This window comes from Crotalus tigris, unplaced genomic scaffold (assembly GCF_016545835.1).
Source record: "Crotalus tigris isolate CLP2741 ecotype Arizona unplaced genomic scaffold, ASM1654583v1 scf7180000017854.1278166, whole genome shotgun sequence".
Lineage (NCBI taxonomy): Eukaryota > Metazoa > Chordata > Lepidosauria > Squamata > Viperidae > Crotalus > Crotalus tigris.
In genome coordinates, this window is record NW_024096676.1 from 1,224,887 (window position 1) to 1,247,697 (window position 22,811).

At 36.1% G+C, this 22,811-nt stretch overlaps 1 protein-coding gene across 1 annotated transcript in view; it reads left to right on the forward strand.

Annotated features, from left to right (window-relative positions):
* The window catches only part of LOC120308032 (sushi, von Willebrand factor type A, EGF and pentraxin domain-containing protein 1-like), a 78,634-nt gene that overhangs the window by 31,234 nt on the left and 24,589 nt on the right, over positions 1 to 22,811 (forward strand). Inside the window, exons 4-17 of the mRNA XM_039343463.1 lie at positions 1,700 to 1,858; positions 3,020 to 3,199; positions 8,558 to 8,737; positions 9,499 to 9,696; positions 12,117 to 12,235; positions 12,831 to 12,960; positions 14,884 to 14,991; positions 15,631 to 15,762; positions 16,173 to 16,367; positions 17,584 to 17,705; positions 18,967 to 19,075; positions 19,897 to 20,088; positions 20,311 to 20,544; positions 21,186 to 21,347. Of these exons, the coding sequence (XP_039199397.1) occupies positions 1,700 to 1,858; positions 3,020 to 3,199; positions 8,558 to 8,737; positions 9,499 to 9,696; positions 12,117 to 12,235; positions 12,831 to 12,960; positions 14,884 to 14,991; positions 15,631 to 15,762; positions 16,173 to 16,367; positions 17,584 to 17,705; positions 18,967 to 19,075; positions 19,897 to 20,088; positions 20,311 to 20,544; positions 21,186 to 21,347 (2,220 nt within the window). The remainder of the gene's footprint in view (positions 1 to 1,699; positions 1,859 to 3,019; positions 3,200 to 8,557; positions 8,738 to 9,498; positions 9,697 to 12,116; positions 12,236 to 12,830; positions 12,961 to 14,883; positions 14,992 to 15,630; positions 15,763 to 16,172; positions 16,368 to 17,583; positions 17,706 to 18,966; positions 19,076 to 19,896; positions 20,089 to 20,310; positions 20,545 to 21,185; positions 21,348 to 22,811) is intronic.

The window sequence follows — 22,811 nt, forward strand, 5'->3', positions numbered from 1 at the left end:
CTTGTGTAGGCCTCCATTTTGTGCAAGTGCACCACACAATCTAACATGGAAAACATCAGTTTATTCAGAAATTCCTGGAACAGAACTCTTCTACAAGTGCCTGAATTACCATATTTGGTAGCAGTGCTTAGTCCTAAATTTTGGTCAAATGTTTGTGAAGAAATTGGGAAAATCATCCGAACATTCATAATGAAAACTTGTTTTGCTAAATTGTTATCATCCCTTTAAGGGGGCATGATGCTTCAGCAGTTAAGACTGAGTTTGTCAGCTGGAAAACTCACCTGAGTACTGTGAGATGGGGTGAGCTTCCGTTATTTGCCTCAGCTCCTACCCATCTAGCAGTTGAAAAGCATGCAAATGCGAATAGATAAATAGGTACCTCTTTGGTAGGGAAGTAACATGAGCTTCGGCGTTTAGTCATGCTGGCCTCATGACCAGGAAAAATGCCTTCAGACAACCCTGGCTCCCTCAGCTAAGAAATAGAGATGAGCACTACCTCCTAGAGTTGGACATGGCTGGAGAGGAGAAACCTTTATATTTATCTTTATCATCCCTTCATAAAAATGTAGCATTTTTAAAAAAGAAAATCCAAGTCTTAGGTTCACTATTACAAAACATTTTATAATAATGGGGGGCATTATCATGGGAAATTTGCTTTGGCCAACTAATACAATAGCAAGCAAGTATAGTTTATTGAAAATGCTCATCATTTCCTAGCTATATTTCACCTATTATATTACAGCCATTTTTTTCAAATTCTATTTTTTTTTATCTTTTTTTCTTATTTTTAATTAAAAAAAACACCTATTCCAAAGCCGATGGTAAAATAAGTTAGGCTTTACTCTCATTGGAAAATTTTAATATTGCATTATGTTATTTTATATAGGTAGTTTTTTAATTTTCTTGATTCAATCTTAATGTTGGAATTTATTAAGGAAATTTTCCTTTGATCTCCTTTTCTGCTTTTTCTATCTGTGTGTGTGTGCGTGCGTGCGTGCTTGCGCACCCGCACAGTGAATTGGTCTAAGCAGTTAAATAATTTTTTCCCTTTGAAATTCTCCGGCAGTTGGTAGAGTAAATCTCTTCACATTTTTGATGTAGCAACTCTGCTTTGCAAAAGAGAGATACGGTGCAAAAGAAGGTATAATAGACTCTTAACAATCTACAGCAAAGCGAAGGAGATACAAAAGTCTTTAATGTGACCAGCTATTAGCATGTGGAGGAAAATTATATATAAGGATTATTTCCCACCGTTAACTGAGTTCCCTAAATATAAGCATTTTTAATATGTCGCCTCTTAAATATGTTCTCTTTATATCGATTTTCCCTTCACTTGGAAATTGGTTTTAAAAATGAAACTGAGGAAGAGTTAAGATATAATCCATTGGGACCAGAGGAAGAAGATGAAATAAAGAAATATAAGTTATTCATTTGAAGCATAAAATCTAAAAGCACAAAAGAGTTTGTGTAATACAGACTTCCTACCTACATGTTACTGTTTCTTCTCCCAAAGAATGACTGACTTGATTTTGATAGAAGGGTGTCATGATGTAGCCTACACATTGATGTAGGCTGTGAATAAAATTCATAGGATCCTCAGTTTTGGAAGTTAAGGAGTAAAACTGCAGGTATTGCATAACTGTTACGTTTTACGAGCCTAATCCTGGCTTGCCTTTATTATATACATTTTGCTTTATAGCCTGTCCATCTGGAACTTACAAGCCTGAAGGATCACCAGGTGGAATAAGCACCTGCATCTCATGTCCTGATGAGAGTCACACTTCTCCTCCTGGAAGTACTTCTATGGAGGACTGTATATGCAAGGAAGGTTATCGTCCTAGAGGCAAATCGTGTGAAGGTAAGCTATTTCTTAAAGAAACGTCTCAGTTAAAAATTAACATCATAAGCAATGCTTCTTACTTGAATTTGTCCACCTGGAATGCAATATGTATTTCCATGGAATCTACAAAGATGCATTTCCCTTCATATTAGAAGTGCATATGGCAAACTACAGTAACATCAAATAGTAACACGTATGTGATGATCACATAATTGCCCCCTTGCTTCTGAATATCTGGCCCAAGGATGTACATCACATCATTTCAGGATGATTTCCTCAAGTGTGTGTTGTATTGCCAATTTACATCTCCCTTGTCCCTTGCAAATGCTCATAGTTTCCGATGTCCATGGCTATACATTGTACAGAAGGAGCGGACAAAAATTATTTTAGGCAGTTTTCTTTTCATTTGTTGCACTATTTTTAAGGCACCTTCAGGAGCTTTCCAAGAACTTCAAGATTTTAGGCACACACTTTCAATGCCCTTTGAAATGCAAAAAGACATGAATGAAATTGAAGTAACATGACATGGGCAACCAATGGCTATTGATTGTAAGATAGTATAAAGAATTTTTTTTTCAATTTTTGTTTTCTATAATCAGTTTAGGAATAACACGAAGGACAATAAAGTTACAGTCTTTAAGTTAAGTGAATATCTTAAAGGAGATATTTAATATCTGGAAGAAACACCTATTGAACTCATTGTATTTCTGAAGTTCTGAATACAGGTAGTCCTTGACCTACAACAGTTCGTTTAGTGATTGTTCAAAGTTACAATGGCACTGAAAAAAGTGACTTATGACCATTTTTTTACACTTATGACCCTTGCAGCATCCCCATGGTGATATGATCAAAATTTAAATGCTTGGCAACTGACTTATATTTATGACGGTTACAGTATCCCAGGGTCATGTGATCACCTTTTGTGACCTCCTGACAAGCAAAGTCAATGGGGAATCCAGATTCACTTAACAACGGTGTGGCTAACTTAACAACTGCAATGATTCACTTAAATAACTGGCATGAAAGATAGCAAAAATTCTTTCATTTAATAAATGTCTCACTTAGCAATAGAAATTTTGGGCTCAATTGTGGTCGTAAGTTGAGGACTACCTGTACAATATTGGGTTGTGTTGTGAATCATTATAACCGTTTCCTTACTGTTGTGTATATCCTAATTAGTGGTCCATTGCCCTGAGCTGCACCCTCCAGAAAATGGCTATTTTATCCAGAATGTCTGCAATAATTACTTCAATGCTGCTTGTGGAATCCGATGTAAAACAGGATTTGATCTCGTTGGAAGTAGCATACGACTTTGCCAGCCAAATGGTGCATGGTCTGGTTCAGAGACAACTTGCCGAGGTAGGAAATTTTATCCTGGAAAAACAGTTGCCTCTCTGTTGTTGGGTTGGCCTTTTAAAAAACTTTAAAAACTTTCGAGTTGGGAAGAAGATGCTGTTTTGTGTCTTATTTGCTTAGTATACTACTTCATTCGTGCATGCAGTAGAATTGATATGGAATATAAAATATCAAGTTTCATTCATATGCAATGAATCACATTTAGATTACTACTTTTTATGCATATGTTTTATGCATATGATGTTTGAATACAACTTTAAAGTTATATCAACAAGTGACCAGGGAAAAATTCTGGACAGCTTAGGAAATACCTTATGTGATTGGTTACTTCTCCCCAAAGGACTGCTTCAGAGGGAAATACCAACCAGTTATCTTAACTGCACTAGGGCTAGAATCAGGATCATTAATCTTCTATACTTTGTATGGTTAGGTTAATATTGTACATTCATTTTCACATCTCTCAATATATTTGAAGTATGAAGAATTTTGGAAAACACCTTTTAGTGTATTTGTTCGGAAGGGTTTGCTTGTCTGTGCCCCAACTTATATTAATTTTACATTGAGCTCTGGGCAAGGAAATTGCCTACTATGATTTAAACGAAGGAGTGTATTTGTTCATTTTATTTTTTTGACATGTGAATTAATCAGAGTGTAAACATTCAATAGGAAATTGAAAATACTGCTTGTGCCAATAATCCTCCCTCCATGTATTATAACCAATACTTCCAAAATCTGAATATATACAAAACATTAATCAACAAATATAGGCAGTTGTCATTCTTTTAGAAGTAGATTCAGCAGTACAAAGACAGCAGTTGCACAGAGAACTCAAGACAGGGACTTATATTCTTCTTTATTGGCTATAGCAAAACTATTTTCAGAAGATATTCACAAGATCCTGGCTTCTACCCAATGTTGTGTTTCTTCTTCAGTTTCTCTCCTAGAGACAATTTTCCTCTAACTCTCCTTCACTTCCTCCCTCTTCACTTCTTCTCCCTCCTTCATTTCCAAGATTACCAAGAGAGAATAAAAAGAAAGAGCATGCCCAATTTACCAATGAGTGTGCTCAGTGCTGCTCATCTCCTTTCCTTGGATTCACTCAGCCAATCATTGTCTATGTTTTCCATTTTTGGGGGGCAAAGAAAACCTCTCTTGGAAGTCTTCTGCCCAAACTTTCCCCAGAGGCCAGGGCTTCACCAAAGAGGTATGATCCGTACTAACTCTTCTCCTTCTTTCCCATCTTGGGTCTTGGATAAAGATGACCTTTCTGGGATTATGCTTCTCTGTGTCTTCAGGGAAGACATCCATTGACTTTTCTTCTCTGTCTCCAACCAGGAACCAATCACTGCTTCACGTACTCACATTGACTCTCTACAAGCATTCCCTTCTACAATAATCTTTGTACTTCTCATTTTCTTCCTCATTTCTCCCGTTTTTTTTTTTCTCCGTTTTTGAGTAGACTGGAAACTGTAAACCTCAAAACCTATACCCAAGGATAGACCAATGGGGATGCTGTCTGCCTCTGCCCCACGACGGTACTGACTAGTAATCAGGTCAATTCACTGGCCTTTGTGACAGTCAAGGCTCAAATTGAGCTGCTTCTCTCTTCTCTCTCAGTTTGCTGACTCACAGCAGCACAACACAGGCCATCTGCCGCAACATCCTTATTAAAAAGAATGTTTAAAAACTTTATGGAAATCATTGTCAATCATTAACATTGCAATGTTTTTCTATATTACTGATTCTTCCTTTATTAACTTTAATAGGGGGGGTTTCTCCCAAACTACCATGTTTAATTATTTACTAAATAATAGACCTGTCAAGTAAAACAATGTGCAGTATATTTACGAGTAAATATGTATACACAACTATTTAGAGGACATGTCTCTTAACATTATATTGTAATAAATAATGGATTCAGACAAAATTGCAATCACTACTGACTTGGTCTATCTTACGTTTTTTTTAGTAGTGCCTTTAAGTCAATCTTGATTCCTAACAACTGCCTGGACTAGTCTCTGAGGTTTGTTGGTGACATTTTCGGAAGTAGTTTGCCATTGCCTTCTTCCTGGGGCTGAGAGAAAGTGGCTGGTTCAAAGACACCCAGCTGGCTTTATGCCTAAGACAGAACTTGCAATCTCCTGGTTTCTAGCCCAGTGCTTTTAACCACTTCTGTATTCCAAACTGGCTATACCTTACCTTACTTTCTGAGGTTTATAGGATGTTCCAAATGTAAGCTACCCTGATGCTCACATTCCATACTATAATTCAATTGAAACCTAATAGAGGGGTAGAACTCTATTACTATAGGGTTCTATAGGGCAGAACTAATACTAGTACATAATGTCACAGGGACCATATCTCAAGATAGTTAGAAATCTAATCCCCATCCCATCCGCCAAGGCCTTTCAGAAGAGCCAAGTCTTTATGGCCTTTTGGAATCCTAGCAGAATTGGAACTATTTTGATACCTTATGATATACTGCTCTGGGTGGGGAAGGGCTGGAGCAGAGAAGGTCCCTTCCTGTAGTCTCCTGATAATAGTGTTCCTTTGAGACGGGTCCCTGTGGCAAGACTTCCCTTCCAGATCTTATTAGGCAGACAGACTCAGTTCGGTTTTGTAGCTACCCAAGTGTATCCATTAAACTGCATTTCACTTCACTGTATTTTCTTCTCATTTGTTGTTTGAGTTAATGGAAATGAGTTGGTAAAAGATGTCATATGTTTTGGCTTTAACAGCTAGCGCCTAATGCTCTTGCTTCTTTATTCCATTAATTGCCCTGGCAGAGTCTGAAAGATAACCAGTTTTATCCTCTCTGATCTTGGTTTTCCAACAGTATGTACAGTTTTTAGTACTGTTATTCTCAACTTTAGAACGTGGCTCTTCTCCACTTATACATTAATAGAGCATGTTTTGAGCAAATGGGATATCAAAGGAAAAGTTTATAGACCATCACATTAATCTCAACAAAAGCCTTTGTCCCAGATTTTGATCATGTACGTTATGAAAGGAAAGAAAAATATGAATTTCTTCAGGCAATACTAGACTGCTTTGTTGAATTTATATAATGTATTTATTTATTTATTTATTTATTTAATGAGACTTATATACTGCTTTAAGCGCAAGCACTCTCTAAGTGGTGTACACCAGTAAGCAATGTATATATATATTTACATTGCCCCCAACAATCTGGATCCTCATTTTACCTACCCCGGAAGAATGGAAGGCTGAGTCAACCTTGAGCCGGTGAGATTTGAACCGCTGACCTGCTGAACACAGTCAGCTAAAGTGGCCTGCAGTACTGCACTCTAACTGCTGCGCCACCTCGGCTCATAATTCCATTTGGTATGCTCTTTTAGCAAAATATGGCACATGTATGTCACTAAGCACTACTTAGCGTGCAGCTAAAGAACACACAACAAAGGCCAGGCAAAACTCTGACCAAGAAGTTAGCAACTGGTCATTGTTTTACACATGCACTTACTCATTGCATTGTGGAAATACTTCAGAAAAGATGCTTGGTAGAACATGGGTTCATGATGCACTTCTTTCTGGAGCTTTAAAGCAGCCATGTGTTTTCCCAGGTTGCCGCAATAGTTCAGAGCCATCCCTGTATACTCAAAGTGAAATGGCTGAGTGTGCATATGCACTCAGAGATAATTGGGAACACAGCAGCCGTCTGTCTGATCCTGGGAAGATGATTTAAGCAAATTCACAGTGAGGCTCCTAAGTTTTTGCTGTATGTGTACATGTGCAAATGCTATAACCCTGCTTGTATTACATACCTGAAATACTGATGTGAATATGCTATAAGCAGAATACCCACTATAGTGAAAGTAAATTAACTAGGATAATAAGATTCACAATATAGAAAATAGATGGAAGAGCATGGAAATTATTTTAAGAGTCCTTTGTGTATTGTGAAATCCACAAGGTGGTTTTCATTTAGTTTCTCTGGGAAGATGATTCTTTGACAAATGAGATAGAGTTCCAATCACTGCTGAAGCCAGGTACGGGAGTTGTAGAGAGCCATTGTACTTTCAAATATTGAGCATCTGCCTGGATTTCATGCCTACTTGCTTTTGTTAGTGCTCTGTCATTGACACATCTTTGAGCTGTCACTAGTTCATTTACTGTAAAGCTGATTGCAAGTTTGGCACATGGAGGTTCTTTCTGCTCACTTTGGCAGTTCTCAAAAAAAACAAATTCCTCTGTTTCTTTCATAACACTTTTTGTAATATTTTGTCTCTGTTGCAACATGGTAGAAATTATGCATCGTCATCTTACATCAGATTTTTCTTAAATCCTGATTTCTGAAACCCCTTATTCATATGAAAAAAAAACCATTCTATTTTGAAATAATAGTGAAAAAGGTATACCTGTTAAGAAGTCAATAATGAGTGATTTTCCAGAAAAATCTTTATAAAGTATTTCAGGACATTCTTCAGCCATTTGGGAGTGGGGAGAGAATAAACTCCAGTGATGCTTTAAGCAGGTATTCTTGAGCTGAGGTTTGACTAGTTGCTGCTTATGTTCCTGGCACTATGAGGCTCTTTTTTTATATGATGTATATTAAAATAAAATTGCCTGGTTTCTAAACTCTTATATTTTTAAAAAAAGAAGCTTGAAGTTTGCTTTTTATGACATTTCTTGGACCTAGGGGCTGACTCTACTTCGAAGAGCCAGGATATGGGTTTTGAACTGTCCTCTTTCATTTCAGAATTAAAAGATGCCTCTTTCAAAAGTATATGAGAGAACATTTGCCACAAATTTATATGAGACAAAAGTCAGTTTAACTATTTTTATCATCTCCCCAAAGAGTGAAGTGCCAAGTACTGTACAAGGAAGGCTAATTTAAAAAAAAACTTAAGATAGCAGAACTAGAGAGAAAGAGGGAGAGGGAGAGGGAGGGAGAAAGAAAGGGTGTGAGTAAAAATAGGTAAAAGAGTTTGCATTTCCCCTCGCCCCCTAATATTCCAGTATAGATGGAGATAGTTAAAGAGGAAACGTAGTGGGAAAAAAGGTGAAGATTTGTTTTTACTGTCCAGGATCTGAGGTGTGAGAGTAATACTCCAAGGTAAGATACTTGTCCTGCAAGGCAGTCTGATATTTCCAGGATAATATATAGCTAAAATTCTCTATTGCAGTTGTTATCCTGTGAATATCTCCCAAGATTAGAGATCTATTGGAGTTGAAGATATAATATTCCAATCTGCACTCTACATCTGTTGCATGTAGTTTAACTGAGGAGTGTGTGTATATTTACACAAAAGATGGACATGATATATATCTTACTCAGCTTACTCTTAGTATCACTTACTCTTACTAAAAATGCTTACACATGTATTTTAACCTCTGCAGTTCGCACATGCCCCAAACTCTCAACCCCTCAAAATGGCCATATTAATTGCTCATTAAGTGAGATCTCTTATAAGACGGTGTGCTTATTCACTTGCAACGAAGGCTACGAACTGGAAGGCCACACCAAACTTACCTGTCAAGGCAACTCTCAGTGGGATGGGAAGGAACCAAAATGTGTTGGTATGTTTCAAATGCACAATGTATATCTTTAGTTCCCTTTATTTTTTAACAAAATTTGTTTGGTTGCTGGTTCTATATAATTTACCATACAGTCTTCAGCAGCCTTCCTTTATGTCCTTCCACATCACTTTTTTTAAAAATGTATTACGTAGGGTACATGTTGGTATGAGAGAACTGTGGATGCTTGTTATACTGTATAAGTCAGAAGGGAAAAAAAATCTGATTTTAAACTTCCAGTACCCCAGAGAGGAACTTTCAAGACATAATTGCTGGTTATTGTATGATAAAAACATAAAAATTATAACAAGTTAGAATGATCAATATTGATTTTCTCTTACACTTCATATAAAACATTTACTCAAGTTTTCATATAAATATTTGCATTTGTAAGGGGGCCCAATGCTGATGCTGAGCTTGTCAGCTGGAAAGCTGACAGCCTGCGTTCAATACCTGAGCACTGCACAACAGGGTGAGCTCCTGTTACTTGCCCCAGCTCCTGCCCACCTAGCAGTTAGAAAGCATGCAAATGCGAGTAGATAAATAGGTACCACTTTGGTGGGACGGTTCTGTGCGCCTTGGCATATAGTCTTGCTGGCCACTTGAACTGTCTTCAGACAATGCTGGCTCCTTCTGCTAAGAAAATGAGATGAGCACCATCCCTTAGAGTCAGACATGCCTGGACAGGGGAAACCTTTACATTACCTATATGAAATGTGTTTTCAATTTATGCATGTTGACAAAATGTACTTCCTTTTTTCTAGAGTTGCGTTGTCCTGCCTTCCAAAAACCAAAAGGTGTTATTGTTCACCCTTATATTTGTGGGCTTGAACAATCAAAATATGGAACTATGTGCAGGCTCAGTTGTCCAAATGGATTCCTTTTGTCTGGTGTAACAGAAGAACTGAGGTGTTTACGCACTGGAAAATGGAGTGAAAATGTGCAGTTAGCTTTTTGTAAAGGTATGGATTTTGATAATAATTTGCTCTGGTTAAAAGAGAAGAGTTTTAAAAATGTCTTGAAGAAAGGTATAATAATAATGTCAAGATTAGAGAAGCCAAGATTGAGATAATTAGCAATAGTACTGTATTACCAATAAAAAAATCTTTTTGTGTGTGTGTGTGTGTACATGTTAAGGGAATGGAGGATATGGAAATAGTTTGAACATTTCATAACCTATATTTTGGTTCTGATTTCAGATACCTTTGTTTTTATTATGTTGGTGGTTTGAAATGAACTTGCATTGTTATTTGAGGGAGAGAAAACTAAACTGGATAAAGCCAGATACAATAGAAATAAAACTTTATCTGTATACAGTATAAATATTGGCCTGAAATTATAGCTTTGTAGTAGCACTGTTTATTTCAGCTAAAAGCTAACACAAATTTATGAGACCTACGTCTGGCATGTAACACAAATGATATTTTTCAATGCCCCAGTTACAGGATGAATGATGTGACTTCCATCTTCCCTTTTTAGCTTTAGCTGTGGTAAAATGTTACATTTGTAATAGGCTTAATCCTAGACATCATTACTCTTTTGGCCTATTTGAAGTAGCATTTCGCAGGTATTAACACAAAACCACAATTCAGTTTGAATGCACTAACTTCTCTGATGGATGTGGCCTTGCAGAATTGCAGAGAAATTTAATACAGGTGTTATATATTAATTAAAATCCACAGTAGTGGGATAATTAATGGACTTACTTGGCTTAAGGCAGTTATATATATTCTAGACCTTATCTATTCTGCACAAGTCTTCATTATCCAGTGGTTTCCTGGCAGGTGGCATGTTGCTACTTATTTTATTTGCCCAGTTTCTTGAGCCTTTTAGAGAGGTGTTTTTCAACCTTGGCAACTGTAAGATGTGCGGACTTCAACTCCCAGAATTCCCCAGCCAGCACTTGAAGTCCTTACATCTTAAAGTTACCCAATATAAAAAAACATTATTTTACAGCATGATCCATTCTTCATCTTATAGACTTTAACACTTCTTCATAGCTCTCTGTTGGCTTCCATTTCTTCTTCACATTCCCCATTATATCCTAACCCTGGTTCCTTTGGTGTTAATTTTATTTTGTTTAGTCTTTCTTCAGTATTCTGTGCTTCATGGCCCTTTACAGCAGTGGTCTCCAATCTTTCTGGCACCAGATTCATGGAAGACAATTTTTTGCACAAACAGGGAGGGAAGGTTTCACACGCAACCTAGATCCCGTGCATATGTGGATGAAGTTTTGCTCGCTCGCCCATCGCTTACATAGCCCAATTCCTAACAGGCCACAGACTGATAATGGTCTGGAGCCCAGGTGTTAGTATTGCTTTGCAGGGCTTTCTCATCTCTCAGAATTTCTTCCCAGTTCTTTATCATTGGATATTTGGGTTAAACAAGCATCCATTTTAAATAGACAATCTGAATCGGGACAAATGTTCTTGGGGCAATTCAAGAATGAAGGAAAATCCAAGAAGTTAAGCCATTTATCAACATTTTTGCCACAAGCACAATGCAGCTTCAATTAAATTGATGTTTTTCTTTTTTTGACTAGAGAAATTATGAATTTTGTGTTGTGATGCAATTCGATTTTAGAACTATAGTGAATTATGTGATTACTGTGTGTTCTTGCCTAATTGAAATAGAGATCGTTAATATAATAATAGCTCATTCTTAAAAGTCTGAATGCCAGATAAAGACTTTATTTAATGGCTGATAATATTGTTGATGTGTTCTAAAATTTAAGAAGTAATCCCAAGCAAAATCTGGTTATTTCTAATTACTGTAAGGCAGAGATGTCAAACTCACGACGTCACATGATGTTGTGCGATGTATCAGAGCCTTTTCTCCATTGCCGGCAATGGGGTGGGTGCGGTTTCCTGGTAACACATCCAGCCCATGGGCCGGCAGTTTGACACCCCTGCTGTAAGGTGATCTTACATCTTAAAACTTAAAATGCAAATCCTATACCTATTTTTGTAAATATCTTAGATTGTAGGATTTATTTGTTTATTTATTTTAGAAAATTTATATAACTGCCTACTCACTCACAGTTACTCTAGGCAGATACTTGCTGATTGTCATGAAATTGATAATTTATAAACAATTGCTGCTTGTAGATGTAATTCTCTCTTCTGTAAGCAAACAAAATGTTATTGACATATGATTAAAAAGTACAAGGACTGCTCTTACGTTAAAATAGAAAATAAGGCATCTGAATTTCAGAAAGCTCTGTTCGGGTTATGAATAATTAGCTCAGTATACTATGTGTAGAATTTTAAAATTCTTTCATTTCAAGTTTCATTTCAATGCCTTTCAATAGATCATTTTTCTAAAATAGTTGAACATGCTTTTTAATTCACATGCTCAAATTTGTCCTTTATATTGTATGCAGACATTGAAGCTCCATATATTAGCTGTCCAAATGATATTGAAACATCAACTCTAGAAAACCAGAATTCAGCAAATATTAGCTGGCAGATTCCAGATGCAGTTGATAATTCTAAAGAGGAGGTGAGCAAACATTAGAATGCAAACTATGTTTTGCATCAGCATGTATGTTAGTCATTATTGAAATAACACAAATAGCACTTCCATAAATTACTACATTAATTTCAAATGATGATGGAGATGATTAAGCCAACATTTTCCTTTTTTTGCTCTTGATCTGAGTCATTTGTGAATTTTATAGTTCATCAGTACAAAAGGATAATGAAAGAACAAGAGAATTGTTTTATTTTTTGTTGAAAAAGTGTTTTTTGTGTATGTGTTTGTTGCTAAATAAAATAGCTGCATGGATTTGCTTCACCAATGTAGATGGGCAAGTAGTTTGCCTCCATCATTCTTAAATGCAAGTTGCATGTATTTTATATAGCATTCAAATTGCTTTTTAATCAACGTGCTACAGTTTTTCATGGAGTATTGCAACATTGTCACCAAAGATCATCTTTGAATTAAGGAGGACCTGAAAGCATTTGCAAGGAAGAAATCCATGCTTAATCTTATTTTCTTCTTCTTTGACAACAGAGATCACTAGTTCCTGATATTTAAGTTTAGTCTTTGCTAAGAATTTACCACAGTATTTCATCTAAGACTGATTCTGTTACAGGTGCTAGTTCAGGTTACTCCAGCCTTTATACCACCCTATCTTTTCCCAATTGGAGAAGTTGACATTACATATACAGCAACTGACAGAGCTGGCAATGAGGCAAGCTGCTCTTTCAAGATCAAAGTGATTGGTGAGTGCTATTGAGAATATATATATATACGGCTTAGTATCTTAGATTAAATTTGATGACCAACCCGCCACCCCACCCTAGCACTGATTAAATAGTCATACCTGAAAACAGCCCAGTCTTGCATTTTGTTGTGTCTGCAAGGAAATAAACTTCCCGTTTTGTAAGCATCCTGTCAGTATGCAAAACTACCTTAGGTCGAAAGCTGTTATTAATATACTCATGGAAAAATATTTTTTCCTTTTAAGAACAGTGAAGCTAAAAATCTTTCTTTAGAAAGAGTCTTTAAACTGGTTCAAATACAGCAGCCAGGTGCCAACAATGGAATTCTGCTCTTCTTTCAATTGAATTAGTTAACCTTTGTTTTTTTAAAAAAAAATCCAGGTGTGTTTCTTGCTTTAAGAACATTTCATATAAATAAGCCCTGACTTTAGAATTGCTGCAGGAGTTCTGCATATTGTGTTATATGCATATTTTACAAGTAGTCCTTGACTTGCAACTATTCATTCATCAACCGTTTAAAGTTAAAACAGCACTAAAAAAAGTAACTCATGACCACATGAGCATGGGGTCAAAATTCAGCCATTTGGCAACTAGCATGTACAGCATTTACGACAGTCAAAGTGCAGCATCCTGAGGTTATATGATTGTCATTTGTGACTTCCCAGCTGGCTTCTGACAAGCAAAGTCAATGGGGAAGCTGGATTCACTGAACTACATAGTTCACTTAGCAGTGGTAGCTATTTGCTTAGCAAGTGTGGTGAAAGAGGTCATAAAATTCAGGCATGACTCTCTTATGCTTGCTTAAGAAATTCTGCTCCCGCCTGTCATCGTAAGTCAAGGATTATCTCTATTATATTCTTGGACCATGAGGAAGGTTAAGAATTATAGACAGGTCTGCCTTGGATATAAGGTCAAAATTTGCATTTTGATAAAACAATGATGGATAACGTTTTGGTAAGACCTCCCCCACTTGTTTAGAAACTTGATGAACTTTAATGATTAAGAAGATTATGTTAAATCAAATACTGGACTTGCACATGTAAGCTTAAAGGAGCACTTTCATTATATTGGTGCTTACACTATTGTCTCAAAATGGCAGGAAATCCTGCTGATTTTCTGCAGTTGTAGTTGACTTTATAGTTCCCAGAGTCTGGGGGTTCTCTTGTGCCTCAGATTTTTTTTACTGTTACAACAGATATTTTATATATATTCCTTTTGCTATTTTAAAGATACTACCGTATCTGATAATTTATATTGTTATCATTTATTTTGTATTTACTTAAGCCCCAGGCCCCTGCAGTTCTCAGTCTTTTGTTTAGGGTAAAGCAGTTATGTCTTTTTTTTTTTTAGGTTTTTATGAATAAGTCCTTTAAAATAATAGTGGGACATCTATGGGCTGTTGACCTCCTATAGGAAAAGTATTCTGGCCATGTTTTATCTGCAGTACAGCTCCATAATTGCACACTGTTAAAGCACTATGCTGATTCTTATCAGGCGAATAGTGCTATTGAATACATATGTCTGAAGTTAAAAGCTTGCCTCTGCAAACATCCATTAACTTCATGGAGCTTCTTTCCAGGGTACATACGCTTAAGATCAACTGTGCTCTGCATAGTGTCTGATAGTTGAGGGCTTGTGGAGAACAGATAAATATCTGTTGTGATGGAAGCTGTATAGCAAGCTCTTTAAATGTTCTTAAACATGATCTAAATATCCATGCTGCATGCATACTGATATGAAAATGTTTACGTTCTACTCAAGTCTAAAAGGAGAAACTATTTCAAACTTGTATAGAAAATCAATTTGACTTTCTCTTTCCTTCTTTCTTTCTTTCTTCTTTCTTTCTTTCTTTCTTTCTTTCTTTCTTTCTTTCTTTCTTTCTTAATTTCTGATTCAATGTTCTTTATAATTTCAAATATTCAGACATTGAACCCCCAGTAATTGATCAATGCAGATCTCCACCACCAGTTCAAATCACTGAGAAGAATCACAGAGTAATGTGGGATGAGCCCCAGTTTTCAGATAATTCGGGTGAGTGACTCTTTTTTCATAGGTTTGGGTTTTTTCCTACCTATTTGGAGGATTTGGATTCCATTTGGATGAATTTTGATAATCAGGTTGAAGTGTTCCTGTAGGAAATGCTATCATCTTAGGATGAAGCTAAGAAATTGCATCTTTTTAAAACTTGTATTCTACCTAACGTGAATTAAAATAGAACATTCAGGATATTTTAAGTACAAATGTTTAAAGTGCATTAATGTTTGAAACACATTAAAGGATTGCCAGGTAACATTAATAAAAATAATAAGATTTTTCCATTACTTTGCTATTTAGAGCTTATTTAAAATATTTATATAGAGTTTATTAAAAATATTTAATATTTTTATTGCGAAACTTAATCATTTATTATGCTCTGCAAAATGCAATGTACATTTATAATGTAGAAGACTAGAACAAGTTGTTTTATTCATTGTATTGTCCTGGTAAATAAAAAGAATTTGAGGACTGATTAAATCATATTAAGGCTGAGATATACAAAGGCATTAATACCTAATAGAATGAATTATATAAAATCAGATTGCGTAGTCTGTAAACTATATTTCAGAAGCATGTAGTTTTGAAAAATATTGGAAATGAAATGACATCTTTTCCCTGTTCTGACTATTTCAGGATCTGCCTTAATAATAACTAAAACTCACTCACCTGGAGATCTCTTTCCCAAAGGAGAAACATTGGTTGAATATACAGCCACTGACTTGGCTGGAAATAATAGGACCTGTGAGATTAACATTATCATAAGAGGTTTGTTTTTTATGTGTTTATACTTCAGATGATTTGTATTATTGAAGAGCACTAAAGAATACTCCTCCTCTGAATTCTGATTTTGGAATTCCAAATTATCCAATCTTACATCCAGAGAAGATCCAATTAATTTACAAGCTCTCCATTACACTAGCTTTATTCTTTTTTAAAGAAAACTTAATTTTATACAGAGTATTCTGTATATATAAATACAACAGTTTTTGGTTTCTTAGATTTTGTAATGTCAGCATATGTGCAAATTGAGCAAAAATTTTGTTTTGTTTTTTTAATGGAGTGACTTATAAATGAGACAGACTGGAAAAATACACTCACTTCTAGTACGCCATAGGTTCGCTATGCGGCAGGAGGAGGAACCATGCAAACTTTAATCTGAACATCTTATTTTTCAGGTTCTCCTTGTGAAATTCCCTTTACTCCGCTGAATGGTGGTTTTAAATGCACTGAAAATGAGTCAGGAGTTAATTGCACATTATTTTGCATGGAGGGCTATGATTTCACAACAGGTTCCAATGAAAATTATTACTGTGCCTATGCAGATGATATCTGGAATCCTCCCTATTCTAATCAGTGGCCTGACTGTTCTTGTAAGGTTTATCTATTCTTCTTTCTTAAAGACTTAATTTTATATAGAGTATTCTGTACATAAAACATATGTTTTGTCCTCCTAGTAGTTAAGTAATGAGAACTGAAAACAATATAATCAAACTAATAAGAACTGGATCATACACACACATATACAAAAATAGTCAGCTTTACGCCATAGCCCTATTTCTGTCCACACTGTTATCTGTTTGGTCATTGTTACAATCATTATGCACCCGTCCATCACCCATTTGTGTGTTGGTGATTCACATCTGCCTGTAACATGTCTCTATATTTTAATGTTTGAGTGATCTTAGAAATCATTGTTTTGCTGGGAGGTAGGGAAATGCAAACTACCCTAAACTTTAGTCTGGGACCTAAGTTGCTTTTTTTTTAAGTCTCTGTTAGGTGTTGTCCTACAGATGTGAATGACACTAATTGAGGGCATTTGTTTTAATGACACTTAGTTCTAGTTAACCTGGTTTATCGTGCTAGTTCCTGAGATGGAATTATTTCGATTTGAATAACTGCATTGGGGTGGTTATTAAATGGAGATTGAGGGGATTCTCCCATCCCTAGAACCATCCTTTCTTACTAACATCTCCAAAAACAGGTCCAGACATAAATCTGAATCTTTAACTATAAAGAAATATTGAAATGTCCACAAATCAGTTAAAGAAATAAATATTTTGCTACATAGTTTATTTATCTGAAAAAATGTCATATTGATTTGGATATATTTTAAAAGCAATACATATTTTGTCACTTGAGTTCCGTTAGGATTTCATTGTATGATAGGATAGGATATATGATATGGGTAGTCATCATTTGGCATCCAAAGTTGAGACAGGCAACTCAGTTGTTAAGCAAAGCAGTCATTAAGTGAAATTGCAGCTATGCTTAGGATTTTATTGTATTTGCTTTACAGATCTACCAAGCTTATAATAACAAGGATTGGTTTTATTCATCGCCATTATAACTGAATGGTCACTAAATGAAGCAGTCAGTAAACAGGGACTACCTACTGTATATTGTACCATATATTATCTGGTACCTACATTGTGATTGGGATAATCCTAGTTTGCTAATTTTTTCTTTATGCAAAAGAAACTAAAAGTAGCTTTCACTTTAATGTAATGTTTGAATTAACATAATTTAGTACAGTTCCACCTGTACATTTTGGTAACAGTATACTAATAATAATATACTGTTTTTCAGTGAATCGTTTGGCAAATCATGGTTTTAAATCCTTTGAAATGTTGTATAAAGCAGCACGATGTGATGACAAGGATCTTCTTAAAAATTTTGTGGAAGTTTTTCAAAGTGCACTTGGTAAAATGGTGAGTTTATGGTAAATCATTATAAGATCCTAATGTGACAAAAACATAAAGTGTGAACAGTAGAGGCTGTGGCATACTTAGTATATTTGAAAACTGGAGAGGATATTTTTAGCAACCTTTGCCCTTCAATGCTGAAAACCAGGTTGGTGCAGTGACTAAGACATCAGACTAGGAACCAGGAGAGTCTTGAGTTCTAGTCCTCTTTAGCCACAATGCTAGTTGAGTGATCTTGGGCCAATCATTTTTGTCAGCCATAAGAAGAAAGAACTGGCAAGCCACCTCTGAAAAATGCTTCCCAGAAAACTGCACAGGCTTGTCCAGTGGGTTTTCAGGATTTAAAATTAATTGAGAACACATTTTTTTCCCTTCTGTCTCTGCTATACCTCTGCCAAAGGGCAAGCAGCTGATTGTGCAACCCAACTTCATACCCACCAGTTGCCTCCTAGGGTCTTCAGCAACACCCTTCTGATTGCCACATCTGGGGCAGACCAAACTCCATCTGCCCCTTGGTAGACCACCCAGTAAAAAAAGACCCAATGTCTCTGATTACAGAATTAAGTAATCTGTTACTACTTTAAATAGAGAACTTCTTAATATATTAATTCATGTTCCTTGAATTATGTACTGTTTTTCCTAGCCAAACATTCTTTATTACCTTACAGTTTGTAAAGGATATTGAAACAAGGATATCTATTTCAGAAGTGAGTTAGACTATCTAAGTTAGACAAATGTCAGAAAGGTTGTGTTTTTAACTTACGTATAGAAATATGAATAGTCCTCAACTTACAAGAATTCATTTAGTCACCTTCAAAGTTACACTAGCACTGAAAGGCTGCTCAGGAATTCTGGGAGTCATAAAAGAGCCAAGGTTGCCTACCCCTGATGTAGAAAAAGCCAAAATGTATGTCATATGTTTTAGCATCAACCTAAAGATAGGCGATTGCAGACTGATCATTGTCACAGTTTTGGGTGTCAGCTTACATCTAGCATTCTGAGGCAACAGTGGAGAAGGGGGAAATCCTAGAGTGTCAACTCTGCCAAAATTCCTGAGTGTCAACTCTGCCAAAATAGGCAAAGCACACAGATGCAACGGAAACAACGCAGGGAAAAGAAAGAGAAACAATCTATCCACAATAAATTTGATTTCCAGCTTTGTGGATAAAAATATTGTGTCATATTGAGACGAGAAAGGAAGTTAAGCCAAATTCACCCAGTTGTGAATTAATTATTTTTATTACTGCTCTTTCCTTACGGGTTATAGGTTCCATCATTTTGCAGTGATGTTGATGACATTGATTGCAGACTTGAGGATTTGCCACAGAAACATTGCTTAGAATACAATTACGACTATGAAAATGGCTTTGCAATTGGTAAGTGAAGCGATTTGCCTTTTATCATTTATACACTCCGAAGAAAGAAATATTCTGCTCATTCCCTACAGTAATTCTGAATACAGGTAGTCCTCGGCTTACGACTTATAATTGAGCCCAAAATTTATGTTGTTAAATGAGACATTTGTTAAGTGAGTTTTGCCCCATTTTATGACCTTCCTTGCCACACTTGTTAAGTGAATCACTGCAGTTGATAAGTTAATAACCTGATTGTTAAATGAATCTGGCTTCCTCATTGACTTTTGTTTGTCAGAAGGTCACAAAAGGTGGGTGACATGACCTTGGGACACAGCAACGGTCATAAGTATGAACCAGTTGCCAAGCATCTGAAATTTGATCACATGAGCATGGTATGCTGCAAAGGTTGTAACTGTGAAAAACGGTCATAAGTCACTTTTTTCATTGCCATTGTAACTTTCAACGGTTACTAAGTGAATTGTTGTAAGTCGAGGACTGCCTGTATGTACTAAAGGAGGAAAAAAGAGTTAAACAGTTAACACAGCCTTCCATTATTTATTTCTTTGTTCCCTTTCTTTCTTAGAAACAGCAGTGTCCGGTCTATATTTCATTTATTTGTGTGTAATAAATACTTTACCTCTCTGCTTAACCTTTGAGGTAGGAGTTGACCTTTCTTGTCTGCATCTTATCCTCAAATTGTCAAGTCAGTAGCTGCTACTAATCCCTTATTATTCTCCTTAAAAATGCAATTGTGCTTGAACAACTGGTTTACCGTTCATAAGTGTTATTTATTTCTCTTCGGATATTTCTTTTCTCTCTCTCTCTCTTTCTATTACCAACAGGTCCTGGTGGCTGGGGTGCCATAAATCGGCTGGATTACTCTTACGATGATTTTGTTGAAGTAGATTCTGAAGAGCAGCAACCTAAATTAGCATCTGATTCTATGGATGTGGCAAATTCCCGGGTCAAAAGACACAAAAAAATGAATATGCCCATGTCAGACCACAAAATAAAGCTAATTTTTAATATCACTGGTACGAGAATCTTTTTGCCTCTTTTGTTATTAGGGAAAATGGAGTACACCTTTTTAAAATGGGGCCTATTTTGAGTGTTTTGTAAATAGAACATCCGTAGGAATTATGTCGAACACAGGTTGAAGAATTTTTCTATTCTTCTGCTTGCTTCTAAAGAGCATTATGCTGATTAATTCTGTAATGCCTCTGTCTTTGCATAAGATGATTGTTTTTTAATCCTAGCTACTGTACCCCTGCCTGACAAACGCAATGATTCTCTGGAAGTCGAAAACCAGCAGCGCCTTCTGAAAACACTAGAGAAGATCACAAATCGATTGAAAAGAACTCTCAACAAGCAACCCATGTATTCTTTTCAGTTGTCTTCCGAATTGCTTATAGCTGACACCAATTCTCTCGAAGCTGAAAAGGCTTTTCTCTTTTGCAAACCAGGCTCTGTTTTACGGGGGCGAATGTGTGGTAGGTAATTTTACTCTCAGTTAACTTAATTTAAGTTACTATGTTTAGAAGGCTATCAGGTTAGAGTCATTGCCTTGTGTCTACTTTCAAGGAGGAATCAAAGGAATCATATAATGTCAATCTTAAATTCACTGTTTATGCTATCTTATTTATTTTCACTTTGGAAAAGTTTGGCTCCTCAGCTAATTTCCTACCTCTTAAGGAAAGCTTCCTTCAACAGGAAGGGGGAGGGGTGGGAACATGTTTTTCTAAGATACTAATAAATTCTTGTACTGCATGAAGTTCCATAAATCCTCCAGAATAGTTTTGGTGGAGCCTGGAGTGATTGACATGAAGAGTTACTCAGAATTTGCTTCTTTCTCCTTCACTCGTAGAAGTATTTCATCAGTAGCACACAACTATTTGGATTTCAGCAGTTACAAATATGTTAATACGTATAGTTAATACATTTTAGGTAATCTGTAATTATCTGTTCAATCATTCATGTAGCTCGTATAGTTTTTGCACATGTAGAAACTGTGTCTGTGATGATGCAGATACAGATTACATTGCCCTCTGCAGTTTGAGAAGTAGGTCAGACATTAAACAATCATTGTTCCACAGCCAACATTTTATTCATATTTTATCTAATTAAATTCCAGTTAACTGTCCTTTGGGTACTTACTATTCTCTGGAACATCATGCATGTGAAAGTTGCTGGATTGGATCATATCAAGATGAGGAAGGTCAGCTAGAATGTAAAAATTGTCCATCTAACACCTATACTGAATATCTCCATTCCAGAAGTGTGTCAGAATGCAAAGGTAGGAAATTGTGAATCATATAATATTTCACGAATGGAGGCGAAGTTCGAAAGCTCGGAAAACAAAACTTCTAGTCCCACTGGCCAACCCAGATTGGATCCTGCATTTATTTATTTATTTATTGAGCTACTGAGGGAACCAGTGTTTTTTTTTTTCAACATGAAAACAAATGTTTATGCTTGTTTAAATTAGGTTTATTCTAGATGTTGAGAAAGAAAATTTAAATTTACACTAAAGAATGTTCTGTTTTTATAAAAATGACTCTTATTTGTTTATAAAATACCACAACTTTATAGAAAGATGTATGTGTGTGTTTGTGTGTGTGAGAGAGAGGGAGAGAGAGAGAGAGAGAGCGCACTGGATCTGATCACTGCATCTAATCGGTTGTTTTTTTCAAAAGTAGCCAGTGAGATAATCTCTGTTTCACACAAAGCACTTCAAGTTATACAGGTAGTCCTCAGCTTACAACTATTCGTTTAGCAACCATTTGAAGTTACAAAAGCACTGAAAAAAGTAACTTATAACCAGTCCTTGCACTTATGACCATCTCAGTATCCTCACAGTCACATAATGAAAGTTTGGGTACTTGGCCACTGGCATTATTTACAACAGTTGCAGCATTTTGGAGTCGTGTGATCACAATTTGGAACCTTCTGACTGGTTTCTGACAAGTAAAGTTACCTGGAAGAAGCCAAATTTGCTTAACCCAACTGGATGATTCACCGAACTACAATGGTTGGCTTAACAACAGTGACAAGAAAAATTATAAAATTGGGCACAGCTGATTTAACAATGACCTTGCTTAGCAAAAGAAATTCTAGTCTCAATAGTGGTCAAACGTTGAGGTCTGCCTGTAGGCTACAGAGAGTAAAACGCCCTTGTAACAAATACCTAATTTCTCTGAATAATCCAAAATGGAAGCAGTATATCAGATATTATCAAATAGAGAAGCAGACCTCAATCTTTTGGGCACCAGGGACCGGTTCCATGGGGAGAGGTTTATCTGCGGATAGGAGGGGGCATGGTTTCACGTACTGCCTGTATCCCATGGATGGGGTTTTGCTTGTTTGTGCAGGCCGGTTTCTGGCATACCGTGGACTGGTGTTGGTCCACGGACTGGGAGTTGGGGACTCCTGAAATAGAAGAAAACATCATTAGGGGTAATAAATTGACAATTTCTGGAAAAAAAAGCTGCAGTGGAAAGGAAAGCAATTCTTTTATTGTGATTCTATAATAAATTGCACTAGAATCAGTGTTCCTGCATAAATACATTTTATTTAAATAAGTATTTTTACAGGAATGGTCCCAAAACAGTTCAGGACAATAAAATTACCAATTGAAACACAACAGCTTCCAATATGAGTGAAATTATTAAATCAGGAAGCTAGAATGACAGACTAAAACAATAAGATCCTAATAATAATTTGCATGCTTTTCACAGTTTTTATAATTTATACTTTTTCT